This window comes from Ambystoma mexicanum, chromosome 2q, assembly GCF_040938575.1.
Source record: "Ambystoma mexicanum isolate Mex_15411 chromosome 2q, UKY_AmexF1_1, whole genome shotgun sequence".
In the NCBI taxonomy this organism is placed as follows: domain Eukaryota; kingdom Metazoa; phylum Chordata; class Amphibia; order Caudata; family Ambystomatidae; genus Ambystoma; species Ambystoma mexicanum.
This window is the reverse complement of record NC_090924.1, coordinates 989,601,003-989,619,941: the sequence shown is the minus strand read 5'-3', so window position 1 is coordinate 989,619,941 and position 18,939 is coordinate 989,601,003. Positions and strand designations below refer to the sequence as shown.

Sequence of the window (18,939 nt, the reverse complement as noted above, 5' to 3'; positions counted from 1 at the left end):
ATATTAGGGGTGTTAAATTGCAAGTAGTTAAGTCTTAAATCTACTTAGGCCTCCCTTTCTGCAGTACTCTATGAGCACTGGTCTACTATTCTTGCATCAAAACAAAAGCGTTATCTCGCTGGCTAAGCCTTAAAGGGATGGTCTAGTAAAAATGTTTATTTAAAAAATAGATAGGCAACATAAAAAAAAAATACTAGCATTCTCCGTTTTAAAACTTCCTATGTAAAATTTTGAGCTATTCAAGCTCAAAATTCGCAAAAGCAAGCACATAGGCGCATCCATTTTGTGAAATGGAGGCCCTCCTGTGCTGGCCTTTGCTTTTGCGGCACTAATGAAGGAAAAGCCAGCCAGCTGTAGTAAACAAAGGCTACCGCTGGGTGGCTTTCCCTTCATTAGTGCTGTAGGCGGAGGACGGGGACCGGAGACCAGAGCAGGAAAGCTGGAGCTGAATCTCGGTAAATGCTATTTATTTATTTTTAAAAAATAAGCACTAGCTGCGTTTTTTTTTATAAGTTTTCCGGGCTGGAGGAGCCCGGAAAACTTAGAAATAAAACTGCAGCTTTGAAAACGTTGTATTTATGTTTGCGGTCACTTTTGAAGCGACCGCAAACATAAATACAACGTTATTGTGTTGGAAAACGCTGCGGTTTTTCTTTCCGAGTTTCTCAGGTTCCTCTGAGCCTTTGTTTACTACAGCTGGCTGGCTTTTCCTTCATTAGTGCCGCAAAAGCAAAAGCCAGCACAGGAGGGCCTCCATTTCACAAAATGTCCATTTCACAAAATGGATGCGCCCATGTGCTTGCTTTTGAGAATTTTGAGCTTGAATAGCTCAAAATTTTACATAGGAAGTTTTAAAACGGAGAATGCTAGTATTTTTTTTTTTATGTTGCCTATCTTTTTTTTAAATAAAATTTTTTACTAGACCATCCCTTTAAGGGATTTACTAAAAGAGTAGGTGGTGACTCGATAGAGGGCCTCGGGGAAATATATAGGAACGCCATTGTCCCGTGCATACTTTACGGATGAGACCATTCTGGATAACCAGCCGGGATGGCTTGACATTCTGGAGGACAAGCTCCTTGGGTCTCTCCTGGGATTTCCTACGGCGGTCCATGTGGCTGCAATAAGAATGGAGTTAGGCCTCATGTTACTTCATATATTCAAAAAAGTGAAGTAGCAAACTCTATTTAAGTATAAAGCATGCAGCTAAGTCTGTGGACCCTCCAGAAATGTTAACCGTTTTTTATGCACACACGCAATTGCTGGAAACTTCGCTGCATCGATGCAAAAACATTTGGAATACATTGGATTGGCATCTTTTGACCATGTTGCTATTGGAAATCATGGGCACAAACTAAAGGCATGGTCCCATCAGTGGGACAGAGTTAGATCCATTGGCACTCTCTATGCAAAAAAAGTTTAATGGAATTTGCTGCAGTGAGCTTTGAATACAAAAAAACCCACAAAGTTGTTTAATTAAGGTGTGTCCACACACCTTAAGACGGTTTATATCATACTGAGGGCTAAACATCCTTCCTGTGATGGAATATCTGGGTGCATGGCATAGGGACCAGAGAGAAAGGAGAAAGGAGTTATGTGCAAATTGTGTCGAGCACAGCATGCATGTCTTAATCGCTTGTAAGAATGTTACAGAGCTATATGCAAAGGGGTCCGGACGTTTCTGTCTGTCCTCCGAGTCGATTGACTCTGACCAGTTTTGGTCTACAGTTACGTCTGTTGAATCTTTGGTTATTACTGCAGCATCTTTTCATGTTTGGGAGAAGATTCAGTCTCTGCTATTATGTAAGAACACGGCACAAGACAACTAAACACCCAAATGAATTTGAAATGGGTGCAAGAGCGTCTTCGGGTGCGAGTATCATTAATAAGAATACCTGGGTGCTGATGGATTTTAGGTGAAGAACATTTCGCTGATGAGTAATTTTAGCGGGCTGTTTTTTTCAATGATGCATTTTATATTCTGTTAGTACATTGTATTGTAGTGGTTCTTACTGCGGTGATGAGGAAAAGTTAATGACGTGCTAAATAATTGTATTTTATGTGAAATATTAATGAAATGTTAATTGCTCTTTGTATGTATATGCAAAAGCCTTGTTTTTTTAATAGCAATACACACTAAATAGAAAATAAAAAGTATGACTATACAAGAGGGTTTGCCAATTTGGTTGTGGACAGTGGGCCCATTTCTTAGACGTAGAATGAACTGGTGCTCCATTCATAAGAAACCATATGTATACGTTATCGAGTTCTAAAACGATTGTGGCTCTCGCTTAAAAAACAAAAACCTTTATAACTAGTCAAATATATTCTTTGCTTTACATCATGAAACTAGAGATTCCCTGTACATATACACTATGCTGATTTAATGGTCAATGAACACATTATGCTTTTATATATATACAATTAATTGGATTGCTTTAAAATGACAATGTGACTTTTTTTGCTTTCTAGCGGTACTGAAAGCATGTGCTGATGGTGGTGCAAATCGCCTTTATTATATCACAGAAGGAATGCATTCAAGGTAAGCTTATTTACAGGTCCTAAATGAAGTTTATTTCATTTGACAGAATAAAACAGCCACTACTCCCCCAGTGACTCTTTGATATATAGCAAATATGACCTGAGGGTCCATGCCTATAGCTCGGAGCCCATGGGCCAGGTCTGGCCTTCGTGTCTTGCATTGATAAATACCGATTCGCACATTTGCTTTCTTGAAGGCAAGTGCAGCAGTCTCTTCCCCGAGCAGGCTATTAGGCATTCTAGCAAGTGCCTGATCTCGGTATTTTAATGCGGAATAAAATGAAAGAGGGTGCGGGGACTCGCCTCGCGAGATCTCGTTCACAGTGTGACCTCGTCGAGCCACAGGCACAGCAGGTAGGTAAAAATCAATGGAGGGTGACTGACTGTCCACATTGTTTAGAGTGTTCTATGCTCTCGTGTAACATTCTGGGGTCTCCGTTGCGTTGCACTCGTCTCAGGCCTGCCTGCACACGCCGTTTTACACACTGGCTGTTCTGTTGTTAGTGGCATTTGCATATCATTCACTGCCACCTTTTGTTTGTGGTGGTCAAATCCGAACACTGCCGCTCTTTATAGTAGCGTGTGCTGGCCTGGTCCCCTTTGTTATTTCTAAGCGCCCTGTACTGATGGTCACGGCAGTTAGCAGAGCATAACAGGCAGCCCACCCCTGTGTGGTTCGCTAAATGCATTAAAGATCTCCAGGGTGGGGTAGCAATGCATTGCTTTTTTAATTGTGCACTGGTATAATGCATGCACTCAGCAAAGCACAGAAATAATTACGTCTAGAGCCGGTGAGTGCACAGCAGGGCCGCCCTTAGGAGCAGCAGCGCCCTGGATGAATTAGCACCTCCCTTTCCCCCGCGCGCCCCTGGTCAACAGGGGGCGGGGCCAGGATGTGCCACCTCCTGGCTCCTGCACGGAGTTGATGACATGAATAGGGTGCATTAGCAACCTATTGTTGTTAAATGCGCTCCGCCGCCGGGGCCACATTCAACAACGAGGCGCCTGTCACGCCTTCTGCCAAGACGCCAGCTCTGGGGAGCCCTTGAAAGACTCCCCCGAGCTGGCGCGGTTGGGGGCTAATGGCACCTTTTGCTATCAAAAGCACCCGCGGCGGAGTGCCGCACCCATTAACAATAGGGTGCCGAGCATTCCACTGTCACCAAATGCGGCTGACGCCACGGGCGTATCCAACACGCACCTTCTCCCACCACCAGCTCGGGGGAGCCCTTAAAAGTCTCCCCTGAGCTGGCGCAGTGGGGGCTAACGGTGCTCTAGGGAGGGCCTGGTGCCCCGAGCGGCTGCCTGGGCCACGCCCCCCTAATGCCGAGCCTGGTGCCTGGTCCTGTGGGAACATCGGCCCATGTAATGCCAGCTTTCGAAGCTCAGCCCCTCGCCTTCACTTTTAGTCCCTCGCCTCACGCCTGACTGCGCCACCGGGACTAATGCCAGCGATGGGTGCCACGGCATTAAAGCCTGTAACTACGGATCAGAGCATGCCATGAGGGATAACCCTCTGCCCTCGGAAAACAGAGGGCTTGGGCACTCGCTCTCTGCTTGCCCCTCCAGCCGACTGTGCAATTAAACCCACGATGGGCCAGATCAAAGGTGTAAGAGGATCAAGATCCTGCACTGTCCCCTCCTGCTGCTTTTTCATTTTCAAAGCAAGGCTCGGGCAGTGATCTTGCCTCTCTAGGGCGGCTCCTGCCACTTGTGTGTGGGTACTTCGCTGCTGCTTGTGAAGTCCTCTACTTGACTCAGCCAGCAAGCCCGAGATTTTCCAAATGCTGTCTGCAATGTGCTTGCCAAGGGGTACGCCTGCCTGGAGCACAACGACCAGTCAGCCCCAAAGCACACCTAGCAGTGCCGGAGGCTCGCCTTTTCTGAATCCGATTTGATAATTCCATCATGTGTAACCACTGCTACAATTCATGTGCGAGTGTCTCGTTTGTGAAAGGTGATTGAATGAATGCACAACGGCAAACAAATTCATCCATTTCTTGTTGTACGCCCAGTGCTACAAAACTAATAGCGGTGGTATATATTTTGATTTATTTTCAAGTTCCCCAGTAACTGTGGTTTCTCAGACCTCAAAATTGGTTTCATGCATATCTCATTTTAAAAAGAAAAATCTGATGCGTGCATGAATTATTTTTATATTTCACATCACATGTATAAACAAATGTAACATTACAACAATACAGGTACATAACGGACTGCTTTATAGAGGTATGCAATAGTACAGATGCATAACAGAAGCATCATCAATCTATATCTTTTTTATGGCAATCAAGGCTGAAGGGGGTGGAGTCTAGTGAAGGGGTGGGACTGGTAAAGGGGGCAGAGTAAAGTAGGGGTGCAAGCACTTTGTCGGGCCTAGGGCAGCTGAAATCCTAAATACGCCACTGTGTATAAGAGGGCGACCTTATGGGTGGGCTGCTGTGTGCGCTACATTTGTGTAGTGGTATTCTTATGACAAACTTGGACCTACGTAGAAGTGATGTTCTAGGTGTAAAATTGGACTGGTGGGATGTCACCCGTTGGCCTCATAGGGTATGTATCATCTTGAATGACTACTATAATCCCCTATCCACCAATTTGTTGGATGTTTTTGGGAATTTATTTTGATGTCCTTGGGAATTATGTACCCGAAACAGGGACCCGTGTAATACTGTTGGGAGACTTTAATAGCAAGTGCCTGGATGATCATTACTATATGCTGGGAGCCCGAAAGGTCTCATATGTATTAAGGTACAGAGGGTGTATTATCAAAAGTGTGTTGGACGACTGGGGCATGAAAATCCAGAATGGTAATCAAAGGAGAGACATACCACCAAAGAGTACCTGGTTCTGCTCGGTTGCCCAGTCAACACTAGATCATATATTCGTCTCAAACGATCTGGTCCATATGTGCAGAAGGCTGATTGTTGCAACTCAAGACGGCAGTGTTCACTGTCAAGTGATCCTGACAATAGCCTTGAATAACAATGTTTGAATACAAGGAAGCCCGCAAATTATGTTTGGAAATGAGAGCGAGAGATCATGCAATAATATTGCGTCCATCAATCACAAGGAGATTCAAATTTAAAATAAATGAATGGTATGAAGAAGGTATGTTTTGGAGCCTTGCAGGATTGTAACCTTATGGCAAAATATGTAACAAGGAGTAGTGTCAACTAGGACATTCACTGCAGGTTCTAACCCAGGAAGTCACCTCCATAAATTCAACATGCAGATGCTTCCCGAAAAAAAAGAATTGAGGAGGCAGGTACGATTAGCTATGACAGGAGGTTTAGCCAGTATCCCAATTATAAATAAATTGAAACAAACATATGTTAACTCGGTTAAAGTCTATCGATAAGTAATGTACCAGAACAATGCTGAATCAATGTTGAATTGCTTGAAAAACAAGTGACGGGTCACGATTGTGGTCTATGCTGAAGTCAATCGACCTGCAGAGTTTCATGCAAGCCCAGCCAATTTCTGGGACAGAAGGGGAGTCTTATTTTTTAAATCTCTACTCCAACGCTGAGAAACAAGATATTCAACCGTTAACATCGGCCTCATCCTTCAAAGACCCTTTCTCCTGGGATTTCCTTGACATAGACTTGCATGATATTTGCTTTGCAATTATGTAGGCTAAGATTTCGAATGTGCCATGGCCAGATGGTCTTTCAAATCTTACCCTAAGATATGATGTTTTTTTTTCTATATCTATTCTGCAATGTAGTGCAAATTTGTTATTTTCCGCTCTCATGGAAGGACGCATCAGTTGTAACGATTTTTAAGAACGGGGCTTGTTCGAATACTGTCAACTATCGACCGATCCCCCTCTTGGATGCGTCCTGTAAAGTTTTCTCTACTTTTATTCTGAGGTCCCTCAATGTCTGGGCTATGCAATAAAAGTCACTTGACCCCTACCAGCCGGGCTTCAAAAGCAGAACTAACACCTTGCTTAATTGCTTGGTGTTGCACCTTCTGGCCAAACAAGTATTGGAGGCAAAAAGACAACTTTATCTCGCTTTTTTGGACATCCGACTGGGTCATTAGAATAAAACTATGGGGAAAAATGAGAAATCATGGTTGCCCAGCTCCTTTATTAGCTATGCTGGAGGCACTCCATTCAGACAGCAGATTGATGATTAAGCTTGATCAGCTTTAGTTAGTAGAAAGCGGGGCCTACGCCAAGGTTGCGTATGGGCCCATTTCTATTTAATATGTACATTTTTGATCTTGATTACTATCTAAGGAGTGTGGGTGTGATTCCTCCTAAACTGGGAAGTCTCAATATATCTTATCCCCTTCATGCAGACGACATAGTCCTTTTGATTACACACTGGTTGGACTGCAGCATTCGCTGGCGACAGTTAATACATAATTCAGGTCCTTGGACCTGGAACTCAATATTGTAAAATCTAACATTTTTATTATGAATCCACCGAAGGGAAACCAGCACAGAAAGTCTTACAATTGGAAAATTTGTAATCCAAATTGGGGATTGTTAAGAACTTCAAATATTTGGGTGTCGGTATTCGTGATGGGGGGGTCTCAAGGGGATCGTGAGGCTGTAATCAAAGCCGCCTTATGTTAAGAACTCATGGTGGCAACAGTAAAGACAGACACAAGTGATCATAGTTCAAGGGTCTTTATTAAACTATATATGTGGGTTGGAAAAAATGCCTAATCTAAACCTAAATCTAAAATGGGAGGAAGCTACAACCATCCAATAATAATAAGGCAGTCCTAGTGGTGTCTTGTCAAAATAAAAGGGCCTATACTGAGAAAAACCTATTGCCAATTATTATGCTAAATACAAACAAAGAGTGTGGGATGAGGTTCATAAGAAAGAAAGAAGTGTTCATAAATAATAAGTTAGGATGTGTTAATCAGAGCCTCCCTTCCCCATGTTTTGAGCACGGGACAAGGCAGGACTTCGGAGCACAGCTCACGCTCAAGCTTTTCCAGCACAAGCCAACAGTTCTGTTTTCAGCAAGAGGGCCTTCGGTGGTAAAGTCTCTTTCCTACAAAAAGTTTCTTGCCTCTGAGGACCTGATGTATTCAAAACAATAAACAAAAAAGTTATTTTCCGTATGCATAGTGGGTGATGCCTTTTCACCCCTGGATCGCTCTCTTCCAGGCTCAGATCCTTCTCGAAGATTAGCTTCCCTCCGACGGGTTTACTACAGTTTTCAATTCTATGTCACCTGTGGCATTCACGACTCAATGTCTTTTTAAACAGTTCACTGTGGATATCCCTCTGCCGGGTTCACTCTTGTTAACACACTTTTAATCAGTACTTTTGGCTTTGTCCCTTCTTTATCGGCATCCCTCAGTTTGGTTTACTCTTGACAACCTTTATCAATCACACAATGATTCAAACAGTTCTTATGATGCAGGATTTGTTTCCCTCAGCTTTACAATCATCTGTCGGTGAAAGGTTTTCGACTGTACAGAGGATTTTATTACATCCCTGTATGACCACTTTGACCCCTCTCGCGTCTTTTCCCAAAGCCTTCCGGTAACGGTAGTTTCAACAATCAGGTAATCACCCAGAGTTTCCTGAGTGAGCACCGACGTGGTGCTGGACTTCTCTGTTGCTGGTTTTCCCCCTTTTAGTATCATTAGCTCTTTGTGCTTTCACAGTTCAAATAGCCATTTTCTACTTTTTGTTCAACACACTTTGGTTTCTTATCGGCTCTCACCTCGGCTCACCAGCTGTGATGAACCATGTGGCTTTTCTTCTCTTTGGAGTCAAGGTTGGTACCACAGAGACAAGTGGCTCTCCTCGGCTTGGTTATCAGCGGAGCAGCGTCCTGTGACATCTGCTGTAAAACACGCTGGCTATTGTTTGTGGTCTTACGATTCCTTCTGCAGAGGTTTCACGGGCCTTGGTCAGAAAGGGCAAGGTTGTTTCTCTCCTTGCCATCTTTCTTTTCCTCTTGAACTGCCATGCTGAGTTGCTCTCTCGACGTGCAGTCTGCCTGGCTCGTAACATGCTCTTGTGCTCCACCTTTTATCCCTGTGGGTAAGGGAAAGGGCCGTCCAGTGTGTGTGATTCAGGTCAATTGCCTGACTTTGCCTGACTTGTGGTGGTATGGTTCCATGTTCTTTCATCGCCTGCAATTACAACGCCAGGCATTAGAACATGTACATTCTAACGAAAACGTTCATTGGATTATTATTTTTTTGGAGGGGTGTTACCCCCCCAACCCCTCTCGCTGCCCATCTTAACCTATTCCCTACCCCAACCCCTTATCTTCCCTTTCCCACCCCACCTAAAAAATTCGATGAGCGTTTTCATTATAATATCCACCTTGAAATGCCTGCCGTTGCAATTGTAGGCGATAAAAAGATGTCGTACCGGTGGGACATGTCAGGTAAACGGCTCTGGTGTTCGTCCAACTTCTTTCATGGTGTTGCGAAAGTGTTCATGTCAGAAAAGGGGAGGTGGTAGAGTGTCTGAGTATCCTACAGGGTAGGATGGGGAAAAGTTGTTATAAGAAGGGGAATACGGCGTCTCACCCATCGGTGTCCCACTTCCACTCCCCATGGACCCCCCCATCCAGGTGATGCTCCCTCACTGGTCCACCCCCAGGAACTGGACCCAATAGCAATGGTCGTGTCCTGGCCACCTAGTTGACAGATACTGGGGACTAGTCAGGTAGACACCTTGAGGTTTCTCACACTCGGCAACTGCTGCAGCTCAGCTGTGCCTTTTCGACAGGAGATATGGACGCTTCCCCTTGAAGCCGCTGATAAGGTTGTACAATAAGGTTGTAAATGGGCATCTAGCATTTAGAAGAGGGTCTTGGGCCTTCCATTGGGTATCCCTCTTGTGGAATTCCGACATGAATTAGGATTTACCACACTCCAGGCCTGAATAGAATGGCGCTGCCTACAACTATTGAGGTCAATATTAGTCGATAAACCGCACATGTAAGACTTTTATTGCATGTGTTGGTGCCAGCCTAATAATCTTGGCAAAAGTTTAATTCACATATTCTGAGCTAATAAATTCTCCTCTTGAGGTCAAAACATTTTTTGGGGAAAATGATTGGATCATTAACAGAGAAAAGTTGGCTGGTTATAGGATCTGCGACCATTTCCAATTTGATGTGAAATCATATAACACCTTGCAGCCCTGCCTACAAAAACATCCATCTATGAAATGCAGAAATGTCCTTGTAAGAGTGAAGTTTAATTTATTTCCCACTAACGATCTGTTAGGAGCAAGAGCAAAAGTTCCAAAACAGGAGAGACTATGCTGCTTCTGTAAATTTGTCATAGAGACATTAAAACATCTAATGATCCAATGCATGGCGTTGTCTGCAATATGATTGGATGTATTTGACAATTATATGGTAAAATCAGGAACCCCTTTTTGGAATTGGATGTGACATCTTCTCCTGACAAATTCAGGAGATGCACTATGTATACCTGTGACAAGATAAGTAAATTCGATCTTTAAAGATTAGTACTGATGTGAATTATTTATCAACCTCTCCATATCTAAGGAGTGTTTGACACATTTGTACACGGATTCCATGTTACTCCATTGCTTAAAATGCCTTATTCTGGCAGGGGACTGTTGTCACATGTTTATCTTTGGTATCTGGAATCTGCCCGTTGTACCTTAATTTAATTACGATGTACCTCCCTAATTCCGATTGTTATTATGCAAAGCAGTTTATGAGGGTCATGATTTACCATCTTGCATTCTTAATGCGGAAAGTGTGCTGTCTTTGTACATCTTGTCAAGGGTCTATTGAACGTGTTGTTCATGCTAATGTTGTGCTTAAAGAACGCTTTACCGCTGCAGCAATCCATTGTAATGAGTCTTTTAAAAAGTTGCCTGCTGTATTTTAATTTAGCTATGATGTTATTACAAGTTGTGTAAAAACAGATTTTCCTTTTGGAGGGCATTTAATGAGTGTTGTAATTTGTCACTTCGTGATCTGAGGTGAGCTCTATGTTGTCCCATGTCAATTTTGTACTCGTTTAATTGGTTAAATTGTAACAAAAACTATAGCTGAGTTTACTTTGCACGTTGACTCCGCAGGCACACCCTATGCATCACTTTTCAGTCTCTAAGGGAGTCCTATGCTGTTCTTGCACATTTCTGCCTCGAGATGTAGGGTCAGGAAAGATTTCTGCTACTAGACACACTTTTCACTTTAATTTGGCTACTGCATTTGAAATATGTATAACGAAATAGCGTAGTCCATGTTTTTATGGTTACTAGAAACTGCTGTTACAAAACGCTTTTAAACACAATACAGTGTTTTGATGATTTATGTGAGACTGTGACAGCATATAAGGATCATTTTGATACATTTGGATATTTATACACTTTATGTGCATTTTAGTAATGGTTGTGTTTTATGTTGTACGTTTTAGTGTGTGACAAGTGTCTACATCATTGTTTTAACAGTTTTTTCTCTTTTGTATCGAAACTATATCACAAAAATAAATAACCTGTAGCAAAGAATGTGCACTCTTCTTATTAGATGAAGACTGCTAGTATAATATCAGAAGACAGTCTAATAGTGCAATGGCTCACAGTGTAGGAAACCCCTTTTCTACTTGTTTTATGCCTTTTTTCATCCAGCCTCGGGGGGGCGTGGGGGAGGAGGTATATGTGTTCTGTCTATATGTGTGTGGCAGTGTGGCTCCTCTGCTATATTAGGTTATACCATAAGCACTTTCTATAGAAACGCCACTTTGGGACGTTGGGGAAAACTAATTCACATCATTTGTTGATTTCATGTTAAGGGATATACATTTGTATACAGCACAAAAAAACCTATTGCCGTGTGGTTCTCTTTCGCAACATACTTGGAATAGTTTCCCTTATTCATGTATTATTCGTTGGTGAAGACATGAAATGTCAACATTACTCAGCATATCCTGGCAGAAAAGACAAATCTAACTCCATGTATTGTCACATGTCATCACATTTTTTTTTAAAACGGGCACATCTATACCTGTGCAGTACGCTAATCATTGGTATGCTATTCCAAAATCAAATATATTTTTAATTGATTCACACCCCTCATTCACTTCTTCCAGAGGGGGTTCTACTCTTATATGGTTAGTCCTGTAGCGTGGACCTTCTTCAGGGCGTAAAGAATTTTTGGGCAATACGTGTTCCTAGGATAACTGATGAGAAAGATTGATTCTGTCATTCAGCTTGTCAGAGAACACAATTCGTAAATGCTTGTACAGTATTAGATACCTGTAGTAGGCCTTTCTTGTATACCTTTTATTGTCTGGATGGTATGTCTCGTGTCCTTATAAACAAGGGGTATCCGGGGCCGAGAAATACATGCGTATAAAGATCCTAGAGTGGAGTGAATGAAGTTATTTCAAATGGATTGTGTCCTCCCACGTATTCCTCATCTTAGATATATTCATCAACTTGCTGCTTCTTCGGAAATTTTTCGCCAGAGGGCGCTGTAATTGAGGCCGTGTAGCTTGGTCCCTCGAAGGCCACCGTCGTGCGTCGACGTCATCCGTCGTATAAAGGACTCGAGCCGCGCACATTGGTTCAGTTCCGTTTTTCCAAGCTTCTGCTTTGTGTATCTAACTGCGCGTCAGTTTTTCCTACTTCGGGATTGTCCTTCAACCCCGAGTACACCCAAGACGGGTTTTAAGAAGTGTTTGAAATGCGGAAGAAAAATGTCCATTACGGATCCTCACCGTAACTGCCTTTGATGCCTTAGTCCTAACCACCGAGTGGACGAATGCGGGTCGTGTCAGGCAATGTCGAACAAGGCTCTTAAGGAACGCCAAGTTTAGCTAGCGGTGGGGGAAGAGTCTTTCAAGTCTGCTAAAAGACTAAAAGACTCGAGAGAATCGAGACCTAAATCCCGTCATGAGTCGAGGCGATCACGGTCGAAAAATCGCTCGAGGAAGTCTTCTTCCTCGTCATCCAAAAGATCAAGAAAGTGACATCATAGATCTTCGTCGTCTTCTTCCTCTTCGCCTGACAGAAGGTTAATTCCTTGTCCTTTGAAGCATGATTCCCCCCCAAAAATGGGAGGCCTTTAGGGCTTTATTTGAGAAGGCGGCCCTGACCCCCTCAAAAAAGATACGCAGAGAGCATACCCCTGTTGACTCTAAAGGTGACAGAGGGAAATCCAAAACGTCTCACTCTAAATCTGACACAAAGTCGAGGGCGTCCTCGGATGATGAATCTCCAGCGCCTCATGAGACTATACAAAAACCTTTGGTGCATAAATCGAGGTTACCTGAAGACAAAGTGGTGTCTTCAGCGTCAAAGTCGACTATCGACTCGACGCGTTCGTCGATACCTTCGGCCTCAGCGTCAAAGCCTCACTCGACATCTAAGCCACCCTTGATGCCTTTGGGGTTTCTTTCGAGTGCGTCGAAGCCATTTTCGATTCCATCAACGCTGTCGATGCCTTTGTCGGGGAAATATTTCATGCCGGTTTCCAAAATGACAACTTCGACTAAACCTAGGTCTGTCCCACCTATGCCAGAAAAAGTCTTCCACCCTCAGCCCAGGCAAGAATTTTTCAAATCTATGTCTATTTTTGAGGAACAAACATCTGATGACGACATTACTTCGGCTGGGGTTCGATTTGGGACTAGGGTCCCTGAGGAACTCATAGATCCAAATTCAAAAATCTCAGATCTTTATGATGTTCTACAATCGGCCAGTGGCCTAGATACCTCACCTGAGGTAGATTTTGAAAGACCTGACCCCACAGACCATGCTGAACCGGGGTATAGAAACCTCATGGGAAGGGTGATAGATTTTATGGGATGGAAATCAATGTCCCCAAGATATGACCAGGACGACTTAACAGACATCATAGATGAAGGACCTCAGAAAGACCCAGCCCTTCCCTTCCGCAGAGCTCTCCAAAAGAGAGTTATGACAAATTGGGAAACACCTGAATCTATACCAGCTGTGAATAAGAAATGTATAAGAAAGTATAGACCTGCTCCCTCGGATCTGGAATACCTATCAAAGCACCCTTTGCCCGAAAGTTTGGTAATCCAGGCTGCGATTGCGAACAGACAGTCAGCTTATCCCTCCATGCCCCCTTACAGGGACAATAAAAAGATTGATGCCTGGGCAAGGAAGGCTTTTACTTCTGTAGTATGGCTCTTAAGTCTACTAATGTGACCTGTACATTAGCTAGGTTCACTTATACCCTGTGGAGCTGTTTGGATGCAGCGGCTGATCACATCCCGGAGGGAGAGGAGAGGAATGGTTTCCTGGTGATAGTTAAGGACGGAAAGGAGGCTATGGAGGAATGCCTCAAGTCAGGACTGGATACTGCAGAGAACATAAGCAGATCCATGGCATCTAGCGCAGTCCTGCGAAGATTTACATGGCTAAGAAAATCTGGTTTTGCATCTGATGTACAATCCAGATTACTTAATATGCCGTTTGACGGCTTGAGGTTGTTTGGCCGCAAGGTGGACGAGAGTTTGGAGAAGCTGCAGACCTCGAAAGCGGCAGCAAAGTCACTCAGCGCCGCTATAAGACAACCTCAACAACACTCTTACGCAGGGTCATTTTCCTGGAAGAGTGGCCCTTTTCGCTTCTATTCCTCTTTTGGAAAAGGGAGAGGGCAGGCCAGTCAGAGGGGACAACAAAGAAAACCCTTTCGTGGTGGAAAAGGGAGAGGTGCTAGATCAGCCACAGCAGCGGCTACTACTTCCGCAGCCACTGCTGCAGTCGCTGCAAAGCCACTTTGAGGCCTTAACCCACAAGACCCTGGTGGAAGGCAAAATCTCTCAGTATCTGGACGTATGGTGGGGCGTTATGTCGGTTGCCTGAGCTCTAGAAATAGTGACCCATGGTTACGATCTTCCTTTTCATCAAAGGCCTCAAGATCATCCACTGGGAGCCAACTCTGTAAAAATTCCAGACCCGCTCCTTGTGCAGGAGATTTTAACCCTGCTAGAGAAAGGTGCAATAGAACATGTACCTGTGGCGGAGAGGAACAAGAGTTGGTACTCCCCGTATTTTCTCATCCCCAAAAAGGACGGAGGATTGAGACCCATCTTGGACTTGAGAAATTTGAACAAATTCCTCAGGAAGGACAAGTTCAAGATGGTAACCTTTTCTCAGATCCTTCAGGCTATTCAGCTTCAGGACTGGCTGGTTTCATTGGACCTCCGGGATGCTTACTTTCATGTGCCAATCCATCCCAAACACAGAAATTACTTGAGGTTTGCAATTGGCAGATCTCACTATCAGTTTCAAGTACTGCCATTTGGGCTGACCTCCGCCCGAGGGTCTTCACCAAATTAATGGCGGTTGTGGCAGCGAGTCTCAGGAGAGAGGGGAATCACATCTACCCTTATCTGGACGACTGGCTAATCGGGGCAAGTTCACCCGAACTGACCCAAAGACATCTGGCCATGACCTGTCACTTCCTACCCAAATTGGGCTTCTCCCTCAATTACAAGAAGTCGCAAATGATTCAGAGCCAAAGACTCCAATTCATCGGAGCGGTCCTGGACACCACCTCAGGGAAAGCCTCACCTCCCAAGGAAAGAGCTCACCACATTCTGCAGATGGTAACAAAATTTCAGAATGCCCAACATCTACCGGCTTTCGACTTCCTAAGGTTGCTAAGTCTCATGGCATCCTGCATTTTTCTTGTGCCAGAGGCCAGATTGAGGATGAGATCCCTTCAGTGGGCTCTCGGGACTCAATGGTCCCAATTTTGCAAGTCCCGACCAAGATGGCTCAAGATCTCCTATGGTGGGCTTGCAAGGAGAATATCCTCAAGGGTGAACCTTTTTGGCAACCATGGCCGGAGATAATGGTAGTGACGGATGCCTCACTCACAGGGTGGGGAGCCCACACCAACGATCTGACAATCAGTGGTGGTTGGTCTCCATCGGAGTCCGAACTACACATCAACCTTTTCGAGCTGAGGGCAATCAGACTGGCGCTGAAGGCCTTTCTGCCCTCTGTACAGGGAAAGAATTTCCTGATGATGACGGAAAACACAGTGGCCATGTACTACTTCACCAAAAGAGGAGGCATAGGATCACTCCCACTGTGCAGAGAGGCAATGCAGCTCTGGTTCTGGGCAATGCAAGAAGGAATCTCTCTATCGGCAGTTCACCTAGCCGGAGAGCTGAACACGGCGGCGGACTCTCTGAGCAGGCAGAGCAGAGTCTCCCACGAGTGGGAACTAGCTCAGGAAGTCCTTCAAGAGATCTTCGCCCTTTGGGGAACCCTTCAAGTAGACCTGTTCACGACCACGGTAAACCGAAAATGCGAACTGTATTGCTCAAGGGAATTTCCCCCGAGAGGAGCTCTAGGGGACTCGTTCGTAGTGGACTGGATATTTCCACTCCTCTACGCATTTCCTCTGGTCCCTGTGATTCCTTGTGTAATCAGGAGGTTGAGAAAGTTCAGGAAAACCATGATCCTAATCGCCCCGCATTGGGCCAGGAGGACGTGGTACCCGGACCTTCTAGACATGTCCATCTGCCATCCAATACGTCTTCCACAAAGAGAGGATCTTCTCTCGCAAGAGGAAGGTCGGGTTCTCCATCCAGAGGTCAAGGCACTCAACCTTCACGCTTGGCTTATGAGAGGTTGAGATATAAGGATTGGGACCTTCCGGATGACGTTATGGAGATTTTGCTTTCGGCCAGGAGGCCAGCAACAAAATCCTTATACCGGTGTCGTTGGAAGAAATTCAGTAACTGGTGCAGGGATAAGAATGTGGATCCTTTTCAATGTACCACTCCCATGGTGCTTTCCTTTCTATTACATTTAGCCAACTCGGGGTTCCAAGTTGGAACTATTAAAGGATACTTGGCAGCGCTATCCATCTTCAAGCGCTCCTCAGAAGAAGTTTCATATTTCAAAATGCCTTTAGTTATCCAATTTCTTAAAGGGTTAACAAATGTGTTCCCTCCTACACCTTTCCAAGTTCCCATTTGGGATTTAAATGTAGTTCTAAAGTTTCTTATGTGTGCCTCATTCGAGCCTTTACATTCTTGCCCTTTAAGGCTCCTAACTTTAAAAACCGTGTTATTAGTGGCTCTAAATTCAGCCCGCATGGTGAGGGAGTTGCAGGCACTATCTTGCAAGCCTCCTCACACAGTTTTCCACAAAGACAAAGTTGTTTTAAAGGTCAAACCTTTTTTCCTACCTAAAATAGTTTCGGATTTCCACCTGTCACAAAAAATAACTTTACCATCTTTCTATCCTCCTCCACATGCTAGTAAGGAGCAGGAAAGATTTCACAGACTAGACCCTAAAAGGGCCCTAAGTTTCTACATATCTAGGTTAGAAAGATCTAGACAAACAGATCAGTTGTTTGTCGGTTATACTGGACACAGATTGGGCCTTGGTGTGTCCAAGCTAACTATATCCAGATGGATTATCCTAGCAATATCTGAGTGTTACAAATTGGCTGCGAAGGAGCCTCCACTTGGTTTAAGGGCTCATTCAACCAGGGGTATAGAAACTTCCACGGCTCTTCAGAGGGTTGTCCTAGTGCAAGACATTTGTGCTGTGGCCCCTTGGTCATCAATGCACACTTTTACAAAACATTATTGTTTAGACACCACTTCTTACCAAGGAGGCCTTTTTGCTAAAGCCGTCCTTCATTCTGTGCATAATTGAACAACTATGGTACTCCCTCCTCCTCTAAATTACAACTGCTATGGGAGTCTATCTAAGATGAGGAATACATGGGAGGACACAATCCATTCGAAGAACTAGTTACTTACCAACTGTAACGTTCTTTCGACTGGATGTTCCTCCCACGTATTCCTCACCTACCCTCCCAACCTACCCCTCCGTACAGTTCTTACGCTTATTGCACTTGTACTTCCTTAAGAGCCTGACATCTTCCGAAACAAAGTACAACTCATGCGTCCATTAACATCGAAAAAAAAAACAGAACTGAACCAACGGGCGCGGCTCGAGCCCTTTATAAGACAATTGACGTCGACGGCGGCCTTCGAGGGCCCAAGCTACGCAGCCTCGACCACAGCGCCCTCTGGCGAAAAATTTCCGAAGAAGCAGCAAGCTGGCGAATATATCTAAGATGAGGAATACGTGGGAGGAACATCCAGTCGAAAGAACGTTACAGTTGGTAAGTAACTTGTTCTTCTGCAGGATTCAAGGGTTTCTGCTGCTATTTCATATCTGGCGGAAAGAAAGTAAAGAGCAGATCAAATTTGTTTTATGGTTTAAAAGAAGAGCATATGCGGGTGGAATGGATCCCAGTGAAGTTATGCAGCTTCCAGCGGTAGTTATTGCTTAGTTGTGACTACAACCACCATCTTCACAACCATTTTAGAAAGGGTCAGAAAATTACCATACTTCGGCGAGCGTGACAAACAAACGGCAGGCTTTTTATTCAATAATGCCAATATCCGAGTTAATTGCTTCGTCAGTGCTACCATCGTAAACATGTTATTGGTACGTGTTGTTTTTAGTCACAATGTTGCTATTTGCTAGGTGTGGAAAACAAGCAGTGGCAAAGCCAATAGTGTTGTCGTTTGTAGTTGCTGTTTATTGCATTTTACTTTTATCACGGATGGAAGGAATGAGAAATGACCGCACAGGGAGGAAGAACCGACAGCATGGGAGAGGTATGTTATGGTTGGGAGAGAGAAAGACAGGAGGGACTGGAAATAGGATGAGGCTAACGGGCGTAATTCGGTGGTAATAGGTAGATGTATGAAGGAGAAATCGGGTGTCTCGAGTAGGAGAACAGAAGGTGGCATGACAGACATCAGGAGGAGGTTGAAGATTAGGAGAAAGCACAACGAGATAGCTAGTTAATGGCTAGCAAGAGCAGGAAGGAGTTTTGAGTGCATACTTAGCCCAAGGCAGGTTGTAGGGTGGGAACCCAATTTAAAGGGGTTAAATCTGCAGTGGGAAGAGGAACAATCGTGTGGCATGGCATTTAGAAGAAAGACCAGAGGAGGAATAGAGAGATTGTGCAGAAGGATCAATTATTAAACTAAGAAAGAGACGTGATAAGGCCCTCATAACTCTTCTCTGCAATATGGGGAATACAACCCAAAATGGTCCAGTATGCAAGTGGAAGAGAAACTCTAGCTATATTATATACGACTCGATGGGATCCACAGCAACGTCTACAGGAGCAGCAGGACCGATCAGAGGTGGTCTTGCTGTGATATTTTATTTGCATTCTATTCCAATCTTTATCATGTGAGTTATTTAATGTAGTAATGTGCTCATAGCCTCAATCCCTAAAAGCTTTCTTTTCAGCTATTGTGTACAGATTTATTGTAATACTCTATGTATTAAAGTATCTTTTTAAAACGTTTATTAAAGATCACATCTCACACAGATATACTTATTACAATATAATCTGGCTGTACAATGCAATGAGCGTTGACATACTTTAC

General features: G+C 44.2%; 1 protein-coding gene across 8 annotated transcripts in view; it reads left to right on the top strand.

The window, feature by feature from the left end:
- TPK1 (thiamin pyrophosphokinase 1) overlaps window positions 1-18,939 on the top strand; it is a 2,318,051-nt gene that overhangs the window by 708,752 nt on the left and 1,590,360 nt on the right. For all 8 annotated transcript variants that reach the window (XM_069648300.1, XM_069648302.1, XM_069648305.1 and 5 more), the window contains one exon: window positions 2,473-2,542. In XM_069648300.1, coding sequence (XP_069504401.1) covers window positions 2,473-2,542 — 70 coding nt within the window. The remainder of the gene's footprint in view (window positions 1-2,472; window positions 2,543-18,939) is intronic.